This window comes from Salarias fasciatus, chromosome 15 (genome assembly GCF_902148845.1).
Source record: "Salarias fasciatus chromosome 15, fSalaFa1.1, whole genome shotgun sequence".
Classification (NCBI taxonomy): domain Eukaryota; kingdom Metazoa; phylum Chordata; class Actinopteri; order Blenniiformes; family Blenniidae; genus Salarias; species Salarias fasciatus.
The window spans coordinates 6,722,767-6,742,523 of NC_043759.1; the positions used below are offsets into that span (position 1 = coordinate 6,722,767).

The window sequence follows — 19,757 nt, forward strand, 5'->3', positions numbered from 1 at the left end:
TGCTGTGAGAAAAATATAAATAAAAACCTTTTTCCGCAAAAAAGAAGATTCCGTGTTTATTTTTTCAAAATAATTCCAAACTGAATCAGTATTTGCATCTTTCATGCATGTTTTCACAGTTTAAAGTTCTTTATGTGTTATTTAAAAAGTGATATAAAAGGTAAAAACAGGCGAGGACAAGACAAAAAGCAAATAAAGGTGCAACTTAGAAGAGATCATCATCTGTACGAGCAAATGAACAGCGATATGTCTTCATCGGTAAATGGGTTTAATTAAAGTTGAAAAGCTTTTTAATTAGTCAAACAATCACATTGTGAATGCAAAGCCATTAAATTAGCTTAAATCTGTTCCAGCTTCAATTATTCAAGTACTTTACTGAAAGAACTTTTCCCATTGTATGAACTGAGCTGTTCTTTAATAATAATCTTTATTCTCTGGATGCTAAAAATCAAAGGTTTTCGTTTTCAAATACAGTATGTAGTAGAGGAAAATAGAGCCTGGTATACTAAAAAAAATATATTCTTTATTTAAACTTTAAAGTCTTCCTCTGTTGTGATGCATAGTGAACATTTTGAAAATGTCTCTATTTTCACAAAGCCAAACGTTTAGTATTGAAAATGAATCTCAACATAAAGTCCAGAAAAACTTGTCTGAAAAAAATTCTGTGTGTTTTCTTAATCTCCCCCTGACAGCATAGCGTTGAGGCTAATGCTAGCTAGCTCGCTTTCATGGCAACATCTCTAACATCTCAGCTCGAGCCTCGGTGTTGTGTTGCGTCGTTACTCTTCAGAAATTTCTTAGAAAATCTAAGTTTTCTGTGGGATTTTTACAGTTTGTTTGGTGGTTTGACCGGATTGGAGCCGCTTGCTGGCCAGTTTTGGCCCAAGGGCCTCATGTTTGACACCCCTGGTTTAGATTATGACTCAAAACTTCGACACAGGTTGAGTCTTTTGGCAGAAAGAGGAGAGGTGGTGAAAAACCTTTTCTTGTAAACACTTTTTCAAAAAATCTTGAGCAGGAATGAAAGGGCAGATGGGATTTCTTTTCCTTCAGAAGGATAAGCTGGTCCAGCCTCTGTACTGAAGAGCATTTCAAAGTGAAGATTCGGTCTAGTTTTTCACCTTTGATTAACCCTGCAGGATTCACAGTGACTCAAAAACTGACATTTTCTTTGACTTTTAACCATATTTAATGCAACTTAGTCTATTTTAAATGCATCACCCTCTGCATCTTCAGCTGTTTTTTTATCATTTCAGTGTAACTCTGAATTATAACCAGACAGTTTTAAGAATGAGAGGAGGTGAAAGTTTAAATATCTGTCTTTAAATGGAGGGGGAGAAGTAAAAAAGATAATCAGAAACACACTTAGTGAAGTACAGATATCTGAAAATCAAGTATAAATGTTTGCGATGAGACTTTTTCTACCACAAAAAGTCACAACATAACAAAAATCCAACAGTTTCAGTTCACAGATGACAACAACTGTTTCTCAGTTTGGTTTTTATTGGTTTTTGGACATTTAGCAAAATACTGCAGAAACATCCAAAGCAGTATAAGAGCTAAGAGTTACAAAGAAAGCAACATCCTTAAAGAAAAATAAATAAATAAAATGAAGAAAAAAAAACATGATTGCATTTGATTTTTAGTCTGGATAGGCTGAGAAAAGTCATTGATTGCTATAAAGAAACGAGCCGTATCCAAATAAATTAAAGAAAATTTGGCTACTTCATGAAAAGACACAGCAACAGATCACGGGTTTGACCACACAGAGCAATAATTTACACAAATAATTTAATAAATACATAAATAATAGACAAAAAAAAAAGATTAGATATACTGTATATCGGTAATACAGAAGGCTTTGTAGAAAACAATAATCATATACCCAGCCAGTGATAAATAAGTGATCAGAAAACAAAACAGAAAAACAATCAGTTGGGTTTAAGGCAGTTTTACAGCAGGAGTTTCTAATCCAAAGGCATTACCGGCTACACTAGTCTTTACTCTTTTGTGTTTTCAGGCGACAGCTACTGATCCACAGATCCACAAGCTATGTTAAAGCTAATCGGAGTGATGAGAAAAGGTCAGCTCAGGCCTGTGAACTCTGTTTCCGTTGGGCCACAGGCACAGGTCGCGCCCTCTCTTAGGTCTAGGAGCTAATAGCACTTGTGCAGAGATGCTAGAAAAATAAATTAACAGTCTAATGCTTTTTTTCCTCATCATTTTGAGTGGCGTCAAAAAGATCCTTCAGACGTTGGGTTATAGGCTGGGGCTCAAGCACGCACGCGCACGCAAACACACTCAGAACCTGCAAGGCACTGACTCCCTGCCAGCTGCACGTGAAGGCTTGACATTTCTGACTTTTTTTCTGTGCTTAAGGAGTTACACTGCAAAACTTTCGACTTTCCTCCCAGTGAAGCACAAGAAATCGACTTTATTTTTTTATGATTTTTTTTTGTGCTTTGATGTGTCAAAAAGTTCTGCAAATGTGAAGAAACCGGATGGATTAATCAAATCAAATGATATTCGACCAATTAGGCGCAACCGCTTTGTAGAAAAGTACTTATTTTCTCTTCTGTTTGTTTGTTTACAGATGCTGATATTTTTGCAGTGCAACACCAGTGTTGTCCCAGAAGCAGTGCTTGACTGTGAATCCTGAATCCCGGTCAGTCCCGGATCAGCAGGCGGGGCGCAGCGGCATCTGCAGCAGGATCACCTGCCGGTTCTCGGACGGGTGGCATTTGTTGATGTGCCTGGTGAGTCCCGGGGAGCTGTAGAACACGGCCGGGCAGTACTTGCACGGGTAGACCTGGGAGGAGTGCAGCAGGCGGATGTGGCGCTCCTGGCTGCCCCTGCTGGTGAAGCTCTCCCCGCAGACGGGGCACAGGTGGCAGGTGGAGGCGCTCAGGTTGAGCGGGGCCGCGCTGTGCGCTGCGCTCTGCGGCGCGCCGTGCGCGCAGCCCGGTGCGTCCTCCTCCTCCTCCTCCGCCGCCGCCGGCTTCGGGGAGCCGTGCTGCGACGCCAGGTGCTTCCTCAGGTACGCCTGGCGCTTAAACCTCTTCCCGCAGTGAGTGCAGTCGTACAGGCCGTCCTCGGACCCGGACTCGGACGGCTCCGGGCTGGGTGTGTCCCTGTCGCTGGAGTCCTTGGACTCGTCGGGCGCAGCTTTGCCCTTGTCGCCGCTGTCCACGTTCTGCGGCTTGGGCTTGTGCCAGCGCCGGTGAGAGGCCAGGTTGGCCGGGCAGCTGAAGACCTTGTCGCACTCGGGACACCTGTACTCGACCCGGACGATCCGGGAGCACTTGTGCTGCGCCAGAGCGAAAGGGTCTGCGTAAGCCTCCCGGCACAGCTGGCACACGAAGTCCCCGCGCGGGACGCGGTCTCCTCCGGCGGTCTGCGGTCTGGCGGGGTTCTGGTCCACGGGCGCTTCTTTGATCTTCAGCCCGAGCACCGGAGACGTGGTGACATCGTCCTCAAAGTGCAGTTTCCGGATCGCTTTGGTTTTCTTGGAGGGCGGCTTGCCTTTGCGCTCAGTGTCTCCGGACGCGCGCTTGGAGCCGCCGGCGGCAGCGGCGACGGCGGCGGCGGCGGCCGGCGGGAGGCTGCCGCTGGATGCGGCGCTGCTGCTGGAGGCGATCTTCAGGTCCACCGGAGCGAAGATGTGGTCCAGAGCGGTGAGACCGGCCGGTGTGGGGAAAGACTCCGCGGACACCGGCGATCCGAGGTTGAAGCGCCTCTCCAAGTAGGAGCGGTCGTGGTCGCGGCTGACGGGGCGGGTGGGGCTGTACAGCGCTTGGTACACCGCCTCCGGGTTCCCGAACTGCATGGGTCTGGCATCCGGCTCTGGAGCCGTGGCCGCCGCCCCGCAGGTGGGCGTCGGCGTCTGTGTGCGCACCGGCACGGAGGAGATGGAGGAAGAGGAGGAGGAGGAGGAGGAGGACCGCGGCGGCGCGTCAGACACCGCTTGCTCCGCATCCTCGTCGTCTGAGCGGACCCGGTACGACACCGGGTTGATTTTCTTGTTCCTTTTCACCAGAAATCCTCTCGGCATGTTTGCGTTTGGACGGAGAGCTGAAGGCACTTTGGACGCTGCTGCTGCGGGGAGAAGGAATCCACTTTCAGCCGCTCGCGGACGCGCACATCTGATGCGTCTTTTTTGGTTGTTGTTGTTGTTGTTGTTTGCTATTGATCCCGTGTTCTCCTCCCGAGGTGCTTTCACCACAACATAGCTGCACTCTTTTTAAGGCGACATGATGACATTGTTCCCGTCCCCCCCTCGTTGCCTCATCCCCGACCAATCAGAAGGAGTCGAGGTCCCCTGTGGATTTGGGGAGTGGGTGTGGGAGGATGGAGAGAGGTTTGGTGGAGGGGAGGGCGGTGGAGGGGAGGATTTGCAGATTGCAAAGCAGATGTACCTGAGGGTTTTTTATTGTATCCCCCCCTCCTCTCACACCCACTCTCTCTCTCCCTGCACACAGACACACACTCACTCTCCCCTCCCTCCCTCCCTCTTGTCTCGACCCGGGCACACGCCAGGAGCCTCCTGCTTTTACGGTCTGATAAGTTTGTATAGAAATCTACACGTGCCTCGGCTTTATGTGTCTCCTTTGGGGTGGTGCGTGGTGGGAGGGGTGAGGGGGGCTCTGGTTTGTCCAAAAGGAGACATCCGGACACATAACGCCCGAAATTAACAACAAGAAGATGAAACTAGGAGTTAAACATCTCTAACACCAATTTGACAATTAAATAAAAAAAAAGTGCAAATCATTTATTATATTTAGAACAAGAAAACACGATACAAACAGAATTCAATGAACTGTTTTCATGAACACACAATATGTGACCTTAATCCATTTTTCCAACTCCGAAAACCGAAATTGGAAGCGTTTTTACGCACGGAACGAGCTGGCGAAATCCGGCCATAACATCACACGAATAACTAAACATCAAACGGACAAAACGTCCATTTGAACGCGCCGCGGCCCTGCAGCATGTGCGCTGGCGTGACAGTTAACTCCGGACATATGAATCCGTCATTTTACGCATACATAATTAATAGCGAGAGGAGGGTTTCCTGCTTTGCATCACAATGGCTGCGCTTGTGCAAGCTGTAGACCCGCCGTGATTGAAAAGGAAATTGCACAGTTGAGGGAGGAAAAAAAAAAGCAGGGAGGGAGGAGATGAGAGGGGGAAAAGAATAAGGAGATGAAGGAAAAGAAAAAAAGCAATCTGGCCCCCAGTTACCGTCGGCGCGTGCTGTGCGTAATCAGTGCGCTCTTTCTGTGTCTCCAAATGGGGCAAACCGAGATTATCAACCGGCTAAAACACGCTCGAACCCAATTCCTGCAGGTCAAATGTGGCCTGTCCGGTGGGGACGTGTGTCCGTCCTCTCACCGCGAGGGATGATGGGATATCTCACACTTCAAGGAAGGCTTTGAAATGTAAGTGTGAAAATGAGCGAGTGGTGGTTTGCGCGCGCGCAGGCGGATGTGGAGATGTTTGGAGAGCAGCAGGTTTCAGTTCATCATTCATTCATGAGAAGAAACGTTTCATCATAAGAGTGGAAGGAAGCCGTGATCAAACACTGATCAGATTTTTAAAAAGTGTTTCTGAAATCATTAAAATAACATAAAAGTTCAAAAACACGTGAAAGATTTTATATTTAGCAGATTACCAGCTTGACTATCCTCTTAAAAGGGTTCATCTAATTTGTATGGAATGTACACCGTATTTCATTAATGTGCTCAAAAATTGCATTGAAAAAATACTGCACTTGTATGACAGTTTATGAATTAAGTCACAACGGAAAATATTCCATTCCCAAAATAGAAATGGACTTTTGCTGCAAATTTTAATGTATAGAAAATAATTACAAAATTTTTCTTCCATTTTCTTGTAGATAGCTTTGAAAAGAACAGAATCCAAATTAGAACTGTTGAATTTCCAGATTTGATCACTTAGAATCAGTGGTCGACTTTGAGTATATGTACATCATGATTACACGGTGTAAACACACACAATGTTCTTTCAAAGGATTTTAAAATGTGTATAACTGTTAGTATTAAAATGCATCATTTTAAAAAGCATTAAATATACAGTACATCACTACAAAGCCAACCTTTGTAAAGGTTTTAACTTTCCATTTTGTTTTTTCTTTTACAATTCATTTATATATATAACCTAAATGAAAAAAGACGTCTCGCCGATTCTCACAGTCCATTTTGTAAAAGATTATTATTCTGATTTTAGAAGATATATACACATATCATGTGTGTGTGTGTGTGTGTGTGTGTGTGTGTGTGTGTGTGTGTGTGTGTGTGTGTGTGTGTGTAATTTAAAAATTAATGGTACCATGAACTCATGTAACAGAAGCTTGGAAGTTATCATGAATTATAAAGAATTTTAAATCCTAAATTCTTGAAGTGTTGGAAGAAAATGTAACTTTGTGGGTGAAAATCAGCAAAAAACTTTTTTTTTTTTTTTTTTTTTTTTGAACCATCAACTTTGATTTGATGTTCATGTACATTTTTTCAGCCCCAAGAAATTTCATAGTAAAAGTCCAGTTTTATTTTCTGTTAACTCCTGAGGAAAGTGCCCCGCTCACTTTGAGATTTGGTTGTAACTTGTTGACCTGGAGTTTGGTTTCGTCAGCGTAAAAACTCACAAATTCAGGATGAGTTTGAGACTCCTTGACCTCTGTAGAAATAGATAATAATGGATAGTATAGAGTGTCAAACATAAGGTCCGTGGGCCAAAACTGGACTGCAAAATGCTCCAATCCGACCCAACAAAACACCAAGAAAATTTCAGGAATTTTAAACAGACTGTTTATCTTTTTAACAAATTTCTTAAGCGTAGTGGAAACAACACGACGCTTCACCAGAAGGTTCGATTTAAACTAGTCATTTTCTGGAGTCACTGTTGAAATCTTGAGAAACGTGAGATTAAAGGTCTCTGGACAGGAGCCTTCTGTGATCCGCCGACATATTTTGACACCAGCACAGTGTGGCAGGGAGCCCGCGGGCCGTGGTGTAAGTGTGGACATATGTTGTTGTGTGTGTGCGGTTATTTTACCCGACAGGCTTCAGCTCGGGCTCATTAGCATACAGCTGTAGAGTGACACCCTCCTCCTCCTCCTCCTCCTCCTTCTCCTCCTCCTCATTCAACCCCCCTCAATGCGAAAAGCCACACGTCCACTTTCATGTGCAGCCTCCGCACGGGGCCGTGTGATTGGTCACGCTGCTGCGGAGTCACTGAGACGGGAGCTCAGACTCCGGCTTACAGTTGGCACATTGTGGAGGGGGCCACGCTGCAGCTGGAGCTGGAAACACACGGAGGATCAACCAGGATGCTGGAATGAAAACTATTTGAAAAGAAAAGAGCTTTGAAAGTATTGATTGCTATATAGCTGTATATGTGGGATACCCTCACATGGATGGACCTTTTTTTCTATAAAAACAGCTCAAACATGCGTCACTGTTGTCTCGTCTGTATCTGTGGCAGAGGCAGCAGATGGCGGGGATTCCCTCCACCTCACTTGTGCGTCCAGCTCATCCCACAGATGCACGATACGGGACTGAAATCTGCAGAGTTTGCAGCCCAACTTAACATCATGAATCAGGGGTGTCAAACATAAAGCCCGCGGGCCAAAACTGACCCGTGAGAGGCTTTAATTCGGCCTGCCAAACCTTGAAAGAAATTGTTAAAATATTTGAAAGAAAATGTTGATTTTTTTTTTTTTTTGATGACTCACGAGATGCAGAAATAAAAAGAGCGGCGCTGCAGTGGTGTGAGCGACAGCAGCCTCCCAACGCCATCAGAGGATGCTGTTGCTTGTTCTTGTTCTCTGTCTATTCATGCACAGCAGCAGCATTTTAGGAAAGTTGTGCTTTCGGCCATCTACATGGAAACAGAGTCATTTTCAAAAAGTTGTGTTTTCCATGGCGATGGGAGTCAGACCATTTTTTGTTTTCAGACACTCGGCGTGCTGCTGTCATGTGAATGGACCCCTAAAATGCAACGAAAGTGTTCCGTTTTCATTTGAAAACATTGAAGGAGAGAAGTATCTCTAAATTTTGAAGTGCTGATTTAATCAGTTTTTTTTTTTAAAAAGAAACAAAGACCATTGTGCTCCAGCTTTATGTTGGAAAAACAAGATGAAACTGTTACAAATGAAGTCAAACACATCACGTTCACTTGCTGCCTCATCTATCTCCTCTGTACCAACAGCTGCTATCAACTATGTTCTTTCACTGGTCTTATTGTTCTGGCCGATGGCCGTCTCCACCTTTCAGTGTTAGTATGACAGAAACATGAGAGTTCACCGAGCATGGGTTAAACTTTATTTCCTCCTTTAGTAACGACTCCACGTCGAGTCTGAATGGACTCTGAGAGATCTGAGTTTCCTGAACATGACAGTCAGAGAGTGAGTCGGTGCTGATGTGGTTCTCAGGCCTCACAGCTCTCCCGGACAGGCGAACATGGGCAGCAGGTTCCGGTTGTAGATCAGGTACTTGACGGCGTTGGTCCTCAGAGCCGCTCGGGTCTCCTGGTCGTCCAGGGCGTCTGGAGGGACGACGTCTGCGGCGCCGTCCTCGGCCGTCAGCTGCAGGGAGACGGCGGTGAAGAACTGAACCGGATGTTAGGGTGAGGTCAGGGTCAGGGCGAACCCGAACCTGAACCCTACACCCGAACCCTACACCCGAACCCTACACTGCTCATGAGAAGGAGAGATCTGAACACGGAGGAACAGACCTGCAGCTTGGTGGAGATGATCTGTTTCAGCTCCTCCTCCAGGTCGGAGAATCTGTCGTGGAAAACGGCCAAACAGCTGCTCTGTGAGAAGAAACTGAGAAAACACACACACACACACACACACACACACACACACACACACACACACACACGGAAATGGGGAAGATGCAACTTTTAGAAAATTCTTCCACTGCATGTAAATGGGGGAAAATGAACTATTCTTCTGCAGGCGCTCAGTCGATGAACAGAATGTGAAGTGTGTATATATGGATGGTGGGAGAGACGAGTTTATTTTGTATTGATTTTAAATGCTGTAATTCAGTTTGTGTTGCTTTTAACTGTATGAAATGTGCTTTATCAGTAAAGATTGAATTGATTTGATACTTAATTGTATGAAACTTGCATCAAAAGTTGATTTATTTTATTTCAATATCATAATCGGTCCACATTTCTCCAGAGCTGTAAAGTCATTTTGAGAAGGAAAACACTCTCTTTAGGAACAACATTAGGAACAACATTGTATTTAGTATATTTGACTGTATCATAAACAAATGGAACTTTTCACCACATCATACAAACATGACAAGTCATGAAAACAGCCTCATGTGCTCAACCTGTAACTCTCTCGGTTGGAAATACTTTTAAACCCACCCAGTCGCCCACACGTGTGTTCCATACAGCACCAGAGAGCAGGTTCTAGTTACGTTCAAACCCTGGAAACTCTGAAGGTTCCAGCGCCGAGCGTGGCGCTCAGCTGTGCCGGCTGAACGCGGCCTCCCCCCCCCCCCCCAGCCGCCGCACGGCTCGATCAATTACTTCAACGGCCCCCGATGCTCGGCCGGCCTCCACAATGACTTTACGAGTCAGCTGAGCGGGCGGCGTGACGACGGGCCGGGGAGGCGGCGGCTTTGTCTGCCTCCCTCCCGGACAGATTGGGGCGCTGCATAAACAGATTAGGAGGTGGAGGGGGTGTGAGGAGGGGGGGACAATGGATGTCCATGTCTGGGGGTCATTTGTGTTGAAACCTCAGAAGCAGGTCACCCGCTGTTTGACACACACACACACACAGACACACACTGCAAAGTCACACCAGCAAACAGGGAGATGACAAAAGACAGTGGAATATCTCTCTCTCTCTCTCTCTCTCTCTCTCTCTCTCTCACCCACTGCCGGTGAGACCTGCTTGATGAGGACTTAATATTTAAGTGCGACTGCTTTGGAGAGCCTGAATTCCCCTAAATCACAGGTAAATGGTAAATGGACTCTGCCTCATACACACTCCAGCGCTGTCAAACCAGCCGAGTCACTCAACATGGGCTTTCCTGCAGACTTGATCATGAAACGGACTCATGGAGTGATTTTTCACAAAGTCAGTCGCATGAACTCCTTCACACGCTCGGACCGATGGCGACGGCCGCCGTGCAAGGCGCCGGACCCCCGTCGTGAACAGTTTGGGGAACCGAACCATCAACCTTCCAACTGGAGCACGACCTGCTCTGCCGGCAGAACCACGGCGGCTCAGTGAGAGGGAAAAACTACTGTTGTTGGAAAAAAGTATCGAAGAAAAGTATTTCGCGAAAAACCTCTCAAAATTTCAGCCGCCGTTCAGCCGCATTTGATCGCACTGGAATTCGCTCAGTTCACCTGTATAATAATATCTGTCTGCAGGAAGCGACACTGCATCTCTCAGACACGCAATATTGCAAATTAAATGTGTGTGCGTGCATGCATGAGTTTAAATATACACAAATATAGCTGTAAAAGTGAATTTTCTCCATTAACAATAAGCTTTATGGTTATAAAATATATATTTTTTCAATTTTCTTCTATCGATACAGTTCCACTACTTAATTACAGTCGTGAATTTGTACATAGACTCGAGTACCTGCTTATTTCCAACACGGATATCCAAAAACTGTGAAACAGCAGCTTCTAAGACATAGAATTATACTGCAAAATAATAGACAGAACTGTGCAACAGGAAGGAGAAAGGAGGAGAGCTCTGCTGAAGATGCTGTGCTTCACAAAACGGGTCATTTCTGGCAGCCGGCTGAAAGTCTGAAGCAGTTTGCTCTGTTTTCCTCTCTGGAGACTGAACGTGTCTCTTTCGAAACTGTTATTGATGCCAGAGACTCGATTTCGTACCTGGGTGCAGCTCGGGAATGTCTGAAAATGACAGGGCGTCGGGATTCTTTCAGTTCTTAAACACAGTGGAGCTGACAACAAGTTCCCTCAAGTTCAGGAAAACATGCGTGGAGAAGAAAATCACAACAAACAAGTCACCCAAGCCGTCCGTCTTCTGAAGAGGCGGCGTGACGACGGATACACCGCTTTCAGGACACACGGTCGCACTGACGTCGTTTTGAAAACGACGTCAGTGCGACCCTGAGTCCTGAAAGCGGTGTATCTTCGGTTGCGCGAGACGCTAAACAAAACGGCCCGCTTTCAGCCCATTGTTTTCCGGCCGTTCAGCCCGGACCCGGGGATCCTCGGCGCCCTGGCGGCGTCACGTTCAGCTGCGTCGGGCACCTGTTCTGCATTAAAAGGCTCTGAAAAAGCCCCACTGTACACCATCTGCCCGACGCAGGCCGAGGCACACGGAGAATGCGGCAGCTGCGAATCTTTACATTTCGCCCGGGATGCGGCGGAGAACAAACAGGGAACAAAAAGGGAGCAAAGGCTTTGATGCAAAGAGAAAAAAACCAGGGGGCGGGGGGGGACGTTTATTGTCAGTGTGTAGAAAAGGTTCTAAATATCTGTCTTACGAATTAAATTGAGAACGTGAGTAAGTCCAAATAATTCTTTGTCTCTGGCTCCAGGATCGGGCGTAAATCAAGGCATGAATCCATCTGAAAAAGAACCAATCAGAGCAGCGAGCTCCTTTCTATACATTCTCCAGTCGAAGGACCGAGGAACACAAACATCTCGCGGGGAGGAGAAGATATTTTTGAAACACAAAGAAAAGGAGCTTCCATGGTCACAGTGAAGCTGGATGACATGAGTCCATACACTCCATTACTGGGTGGGTTGTGAACCTGAAGTAAAGAAAATATCACTGTCTTGCTTTGTAGATAAAGGCTGAAGGCTGCTGCCTTCATCTGACCTTCTATAAGCTCATATGCTACTTTAACCTGAGTGTCATTCACAATACTCGCTGGGCGCATTCAAAGAGCTTCTATAGAAACGAGGTCCAGTTTCTCTTTGAGTCCCGTGTTTTCGTTATTTTATTTTATAGGCAGTAATATGGATTTAAAATCAACTTTTTTAAACATTTTTATAAGGAAAGATTTCTGCATGCGGCAACACTCCGGTTCGTTCGATGTGGTCGCACAGCTGCTGTCTCTCAAACATGAGACGTCACTGTTCATAGAAGAGCTAAAATTAGACCAGCAAACCAAAATCGGTCCATGTCCATCGACTGAGCACGAGCAGAACTGCTGTTTGCTACGCCTGTGGACACTCAAGAGGAAATGAAGGTTTTCTGTTTTCACTTGGAAACGCTGCCTGAGCTCCACTGTGGCCAATAAGACGGCTGTGCTGTCGTCTGATGGATAAAGGCGTGTGCTCTCGGTCTCACCTGTACAGGTCCTGGATCTGGCCCTGCTGGTACCGTCTCAGCAGCTGGCCCAGCAGCGCCTGGTGCTTCCCGTACAGACTCAGGTAGTTGGAGACGGGGATGGGCTTCAGGGAGAAGCAGGTGAGCGTCTCCACCATCCCGTGCTCGTCCAGCTCCAGACGGAAGTAGTTCCCCGCCTCCACTCGTCCGGTCACGATTCCGCCGTCCTGTTTGCACAGATGAAGAAGCGTTTGGTTCATTGCCGTGTTTCCTCTGTGGTTTCTGGAGCTTTCCAAACCTACGTGTTTGACAGGACGGGAGGTCAGGCTGGTCTCCACTGGTTTGGTGACATGCAGGTAGTTAAACCCTCCGGGAAGCTTACCGCCTGCAGAAACAAGTTACACCACAAGTTACTCATCTCGTTTTGTGATGTGGCCAACAAGACGAATAGCTGGAAAAATAGCTAGAAAATTAGCCACTCATCATAATGTGGTGATGTTTTTCTTTAGAAAAAATACTTGATTATCTGGACTCTTTATGAGTTTCAGTGCTGAAACCCAGAAACAACATTACATGCATCCAAACGGCGAGCGGCCGCCCACGCCGTCAATGAACTCGGATAACAGCCGGCGATGTGGCATCTCCGGGCTCCCTGTGCATTGAAATCCTCCTGAAAAGTTCACGTGCGTTTCATCTCGGCGAGAAGGGCGAAGCCGAGTGGCTGTTGTGTTTACGTAACCCGCGGAGTGGCCTTGGGCGGCCGGTGAATGCGCCGCGGCACAATGCGGCATTGTTCCGCCCCGCCGCGGCTCGAGTGTCCGCCACAATAACGTCGGTGGGCGGGCGGGCGGGCGTGTGTGTGTGTGTGAGGAAAAGATTGGAGTGCGTTTCACAACAGTGTAATAAAAATACCTCGGCTGTGTAAATTCTCCCGTATAAAAGCAGACGAAAACATAAACATCAGGCGGAAGGACACAGAAGAAGAGAGCGGTGGACGAACCACGAAAATGTATGGAACTCATCAAACGTCTGCTTTCTGTGAAGGAATTCTGAATTTAAAAAGAAAGAATTTGCTTCAATTGGTCCATTGATGAATCACTTTTACTGACCAGTTTGGATGGATGGCTGTAGTGTGTAGCTACGGTTCAGTAATCTCCGCACCTTGCACGGTGGCCTGCCTGTACTTGGGCACCAGCCGGTCAGTTCCAGGCGGCAGCTCGGCCGGCGGCTCCAGCGTGGGGTCGAAGAGGGGCAGCAGCGAGGCGGCCAGCTCCTGACCCACCTCCTTGGAGTTGAAGTTGGCGTGCGACCACTCCTCTGAGTAGTAGCGCCGGGAGAACTTGGTGAGCGGCCCGGCGCCGTAGACGGCCGAGTCGTTGGTGTGGAAAGCCGAGTCGATCACCAGCCGGCCGTCGAAGACCAGGAAGGACCCGCTGATGCTCCTGAAGATGTCGTAGTCAACTCCTCTGTTGGAGAAGTTGAGGAAAACCTATAGGGAAGGAAAGATGTTTCAGTTTTCCCAGAATCCAATATATTCCTGTTCATCCGAAATCATCCCCTGTTTACAGTATGGGATTTAGACCGTAATCCTTAGTTTGACTCAGTTTAATCCTTAAATTGTCCTTGATCTAACTCTGACCTGAGCTAATCCCAGATTTAATCTCAGATCTGTCACAGGTAGATTTCTTAACCACCCAATTTTTTTGTCAGTATGTTAACGTATCTCGGTATGGCTTCATGATTCTCACTGTTCAAGGATGGTTTCTTCCAGAGAATTCCTGCAAATCTTCCCAAGTTAATGGACCACTTTTTTTTTAAAGAAAAACCTGAGCTGAGAGATCGGTGATGCCTCCATTGAAGCTATCAAACTAGCATTAGCTTCAAAGCCGTGCTGTTAGGGGGAATCTGCAAAAACATGAAGAATGCAGCAGCGATAGGAGAAGGTTTTTTGGACATTTCTCTGTAATTTGCACCACAAGGTTTCATTAAAAATGGCTTTACTTTGAGATGTTTGTCATTTTCTGTATTAATCATTTGGTTTTCAGAAAATATTGACATTGTCATCACGTATGCTCTGCGCCACAGCAAAGAAACATTTTAAGTTCAGATTTAAAGGTTATTATGAAATTATTTTACCAGCAATTTATATCTATCCTTTCTAGTCAAAAACATTGAGAGAATCATTCAGCCTTTACAAACAGTTGGAACATATCTCTTCCCTGAGAATAGTGGCAAAACTAGTTTTTTTTCCCTCCTTTATAACAATGTAAAAATACAAAGACAAACTAAATGGCGAGACTAAATGAACATGTTGTGCCTGAAACAATAGGAAAACCAGAATTGGGAAAAACACCAAAATCATTTTGTGCCTCCAGGAGGGAAATTAACACACAACCAACGGACAGAAAGCAGGAAATGCATTCCCTCTCCTGCAGACACCTTGGCCGGCGACACACCATTGTCTGGAAACATCTTTAAACATCTTTCTCTGTGAGAAAATAAAAAATGAACATGTAAAAATGCGGAACTTCCACTCACGCCGCAGCGCAGGTGGAGAGGCTCTGCGTCGGTGGTGAACGACGCCGACGCGACGCGGTCCGAGGTCCTGCCGTCGTTCATCTGAGCCAGCACGCAGTTGACGTGGACGTGGACGCCGGCGCCTTCCAGGCTCGCCGTCACGGCTCCGTCCACCGCCGAGTCCGCGAGGCAGGAGGCGCCGGGCTCAGGGGGCGGCAGGACGAGATGGACGCGGGACCCACGGACGCCCAGACTCAGCAAAGTCTCCACGGCGGTGTAGACGTCGACGCTGCGCCCGTAGACGATGGCATTTTCTGGAGAGGAGCCAAGTATCGTAGACAGAAAACTGTCAGGAAAATGAAATATGGAAATTCTGCTTGTGTTCATATTATGTGCTGTTCATCATTCCTGAAGGTGTGTCTTTGGAAAAATGTGAGTTTTAGTTCAAACAGTCTTTACAAAATTCAAAACTTTTGATAAAAATATCTGTTATCAGAGAAATATTGCTATATCAAGAAAATTAAGGCACTTAAACTAACAAAAACTTGAAGATAACACTTTTTTTACACCTCATTCTAAAAAAAAAAAAAAATCATTAAAATCCTGAATCAGTTTGTTTTGGAAGTTCTATATTTGTTTTTTCCCTGCATGTTTTATTTTTTGCAATTTTTTAAATGAAACATTTAATAAAAAAAGAAACTGAAAACATACAGCAGTGAATTCATCTGTAACAAGGACAAATTGAAATGAAAGAAATAATCAATACTGGGCAACCAACTTTAAAACTGTGACATTCCCAGTGTGGAGTCAACACTAGAATAGACGATTTGACTTTATTTGGCTAAAAAGATGTCAAATAATTTTCCTCTTTGCAAACCACATATACAGCTGGGGAGCTCACCCCTCAACAGTGTCACCAGTTAAACAGGAATTGAACAGAGTTTCCAACAGTGTGGCTAGATCGCCCTGACATTAAGGCCTTAACGCTTTGAGTGAATACAGAGAACTTGTGCTACATTTCGCAGGTCTGTTTAAATAACGGTGCTCGGAACCACTGAAAATACAACTTTTTGAAAACGGTGCTACTGTGCATGTGCAATGAAGGTGTAGTAAATAGTTCTGCACGTGCTCAGTAGACGGACAATAAGAGCGTTTTCCTCCAGAGTGTCATGACTCCCAGTCCAGATTCTCCTGGACATGGTAGCTTTAGAGTTGAGAGTCACGGTAACGACGATCCAAATCGGTCGTCTGTCCATACAAATGTCTGTTCGCCCACACACAGCGCTGTATTTATGCGCTTGTCAGAAACAAACACTGCAACGCAGCTCAAATGTTTAGAGAACTTTTAGAGGAAAACATTTGCACAAAAGCGTGACGACGACTGCAGAAGGCAATGGTGGCTGTATTTAAGTGTCACACAGCGGGAGTTTTTCTTTCTAAATTATAATAATCCAGACACAAAAGAGAAACCTTCAATTTGGAGAAAATGAGTAGTGACCATGAAACGATGATTTCTCAGACAAGAGAGTGTAAAACAACAAGAAAGAAAGAAAAAAAAAAACCCACCAAGAAATAAGCCAGAGCCTGCAAGGATACACTGCATTCATGCAGCAGACGAATGGTATGAATAAACAATGACTCAGTTTGCTCTGGCTTTCCAAAAAGCCTTGGAAGAGTGGAACGAATCCCTTCACTCCCCGCACCAAACACGAAAGAAATATCAGGGATGGCAGACAAGAATATCAAAATCAAACTTCCAATGTTTATTCTTCAGGTCGGAGAAACCAGACAGACTATACGCCATCTGTACAATGGGAGGGCACCTCTTTACGCCTGTGAATTTTCATGCACATCGCATGACTGGTAGCAGTTCAAGATCTCTGTCCATGGTGCTGAATGAGGGGAAACTCAAGCTGAAGTCAGTCCGTAGGTTAGAAATATGGATTTTATTCATTTTTTTTTAAGCTCTGGCATATTGCATGACACCATCTCTCCTCAGATCCTTGTCTAAGGAAAGAAAACTTTCCAACAAGAAGCCAATTAAGACACTTCAGCAGAAGTATTCCTAATAAATCTTCTATATCCACTTTAACTGGTGTTGGGTCTGTTTTACTGATGTGGATTAGTAAATGTAAGAACACAAACCATCAGAACGGTAAAACTAACTTAATTTATTAGAGTCTAAATCAGGGGTGTCAAACATAAGGCCTGTGGGCCAAAACTGAGCTGAGATATTGGAGATGCTGCCATGGTAGCAAGCTAACTAGCATTAGCCTCAAAGCCATGTGGTCAGGGGGAGTTTTTAAAAACTTGCAGAATCTAACAGTTTTTGCTACATTTCACTGTACTTTTCACCAGAAAGTTTGATTAAAATTGGCTTCATATTAAGGTTGTCATCATTTGGTTCCAATAAGTTTAAATTTTGACTGCAGGAATTAATCAGTTTCCTGATGTTCATTCATTCCTACTTTTTGCTCCCACGTGTTACATTTATGTTATTTGCTTGATTCGTTTAAAGAAGTTGAGCTGAGTCAACTACTACTACTACTACTGCTTGAACAAGCAGACGCCATACTGATTTAAACGATTCAGTACTTATCATAAATAAATCCAAGTCAGAACTGAAACATGCAACCGAAGTGAGAAACACTGCGTTCAAAGTTCCAAACTCCAAATAATGTATAGTAAAAGTCATCACGCTGCAAACAGTCTGACTTTGGGAAACGGGAAATTCCGTTTAACACAGCCTTTATGAATACACTTTTTCTATGTTGTACTTCTGTGATGAAGCAAGCGAGCAGATTGCAATAAAAGAAAACAAAAAGAAAGTGCAATTGTTCAATATGTGTGGATGAGAAGCTGCAAGATGTAAAGGAAACAAGGGACAGAAACAATATATCATGAGGCTGACTTGTTGGCCTCTTTCCACTTTCATTATAATACGAAAACTCAGTTATTATGCCCTGTTTATACAACATTATTTTCAAGTGAAAACTACAAGTGTTTTATGTTTCTTTCAGGTTTTTGATCAAGAAATATATTCTTCACTGCTGAGGCAGAGGCGACACACAATATCAAGAACAGCAGAATTTACATAGGCTTTCCTTTTCCTTGTGCTTTTATAATTAAAATATGGAAATAAACATGGTATCTGCAGAGGTCTGCCACTGCAATTTACATGCATTAATGGCTTTTCTTTATGACTAGGATCGGCTAATTAGCATGTAGGAAAGCTGCACTCCAGACCGCCGCACAATTCCTTCAGAGAGCAGATTAATTTCGCTTAATGACACTGTGTATTTTGCCCGGCTCTGAAAAGCCCGGCACTTAGAAAGTGATATGATAATGGAAAATGGATGGAAGAGGCCGACCTGATTCACAGAGATGAAAGATTTCTCTGCAGCTAATTAGCTGCTAATTATAGCGGGGCACTTCAGTGATGACTGGCTGAGTAATGACACGCTACCACAGATTCATTTCACCAACTTCTGTGTGTGTGTGTGTGTGTGTGTGTGTGTGTGTGTGTGTGTGTGTGTGTGTGTGTGTGTGTGTGTGTGTGTGTTCATTTACCCTCCAGCTCCACAAAGTTGGCAGACAGCCAGCGGCGGGCAGCCACACAGTCATGGAGGTGGTTGAGGGTGAAGAGGTTGGAGGGCGCGGGCGCGGGGTGTCTGCCGCGGGTCGCCGAGGCCGGCGGCTGGCTGTTTGTGATTGGCTGGCTCAGGTCTACTCCAGTGGGACAAGGCGCCTACAGCAAACACACCACGTACCAACAGATCCGGCAAATATTGTAGTCTGCATCTCAAACAGTGGCTCCGATTGTGAACAGTTCAGACCACAGGTGGGCGACTCGCTTTGAAAAATGAGCTCAGACGGATCAGACAGCCTCACCCTGTACTGGAGGCCGGTGCAGAGGATGAGGTGGTCGTACGGCACCTTCTCCCCGCCGGACACCAGGACGTATCTGGACTTTCTCCTGATGGCCACAACCTTCCCGGTCACCACGCGGGCGTGAAGGCGGACAGGCATGAGAGCGAGGTCTCTGCTGCTGTAGGCGTGACTGTGGCGGAGCACAAGAAAACAAAAAACAATATTTAGTTCAATCAGACTCAGACGCTGATGTCGACCTCGTACCAAGCTCTGTCCTCGAAATGTGACCCAGAAAACTGTTTCTGGGACTGTGGCAAACAATGACTGAACAATTAGAATTTTGACCATTCTGAATGTCATGAAACCAATAATATAATGAAATCTCAAATGTTTATTTTACGACCATGATTCAGTGTTAAATGAATAAATATGATGACTTTTCAATCCACTGTCCTCATTTTTCAAGAACAAATTTGAAACGACTTGCTTTAATTTTGGAGAAATGCAGCCCTGTTTATCTTTTATTCCATTACTGGCTGAAGATGTGGCATTTTGGAAAGACTTTTTGACGCTGTTTCAATCATGTTCTGACGTTACCGGCAAAATATTATTACTCAATTGATCAAACATCCTATCATCTCTATTGCATTATTGATTTTATTGCATTGAAAAAAGTCAAAATCATAACATGATTGCAGGTGTCAGATTATTGGTTACATTGTTGGTTGTTTCAGGGTTTTTTCTTCATTGATTCTTGACGTAGAGAACAGAGGAAGTCAAACTGTGACGGTCCTGCTGCTGTCCTCATTGCTTCTGATGTGCTTCAGATCTTCTTGTTCTGATCACGTTTCTGGTTCCTCTGCAGTATTTTCAGTTGACTGGCTGGTTTCTGGGACCAGATCGGAGTCTCATGCGGGCTGTTTTGGCCCAGGGGCCTTATGTTTGACACCCCTGCTGTACACTTTCTCTCCCTTCATCTCTTCTTCCTGGTTTTCCAAACCCTCATGTCCTCTGTGCTCCTTTAGTTTCCCTGATCAGCTTTCACTGTTCTCTCCTGACT

The 19,757-nt window shown here is 45.3% G+C and overlaps 2 protein-coding genes across 2 annotated transcripts in view; both read right to left on the bottom strand.

The window, feature by feature from the left end:
- Positions 1-1,494: 1,494 nt before the first annotated feature.
- On the bottom strand, positions 1,495-4,414 carry insm1a (insulinoma-associated 1a). The gene has a single exon (XM_030109842.1). The coding sequence runs from the start codon at positions 4,049-4,051 to the stop codon at positions 2,678-2,680; it is 1,374 nt and encodes a 457-aa protein (XP_029965702.1). The 5' UTR covers positions 4,052-4,414; the 3' UTR covers positions 1,495-2,677.
- A 4,041-nt stretch (positions 4,415-8,455) lies between these two features.
- cfap61 (cilia and flagella associated protein 61) overlaps positions 8,456-19,757 on the bottom strand; it is a 47,487-nt gene continuing 36,185 nt past the window's right edge. Inside the window, exons 17-24 of the mRNA XM_030110789.1 lie at positions 18,719-18,887; positions 18,398-18,575; positions 14,849-15,141; positions 13,472-13,799; positions 12,615-12,695; positions 12,332-12,545; positions 8,755-8,848; positions 8,456-8,629 (exon numbers count right to left, since the gene is read on the bottom strand). Coding sequence (XP_029966649.1) covers positions 8,456-8,629; positions 8,755-8,848; positions 12,332-12,545; positions 12,615-12,695; positions 13,472-13,799; positions 14,849-15,141; positions 18,398-18,575; positions 18,719-18,887 — 1,531 coding nt within the window. The remainder of the gene's footprint in view (positions 8,630-8,754; positions 8,849-12,331; positions 12,546-12,614; positions 12,696-13,471; positions 13,800-14,848; positions 15,142-18,397; positions 18,576-18,718; positions 18,888-19,757) is intronic.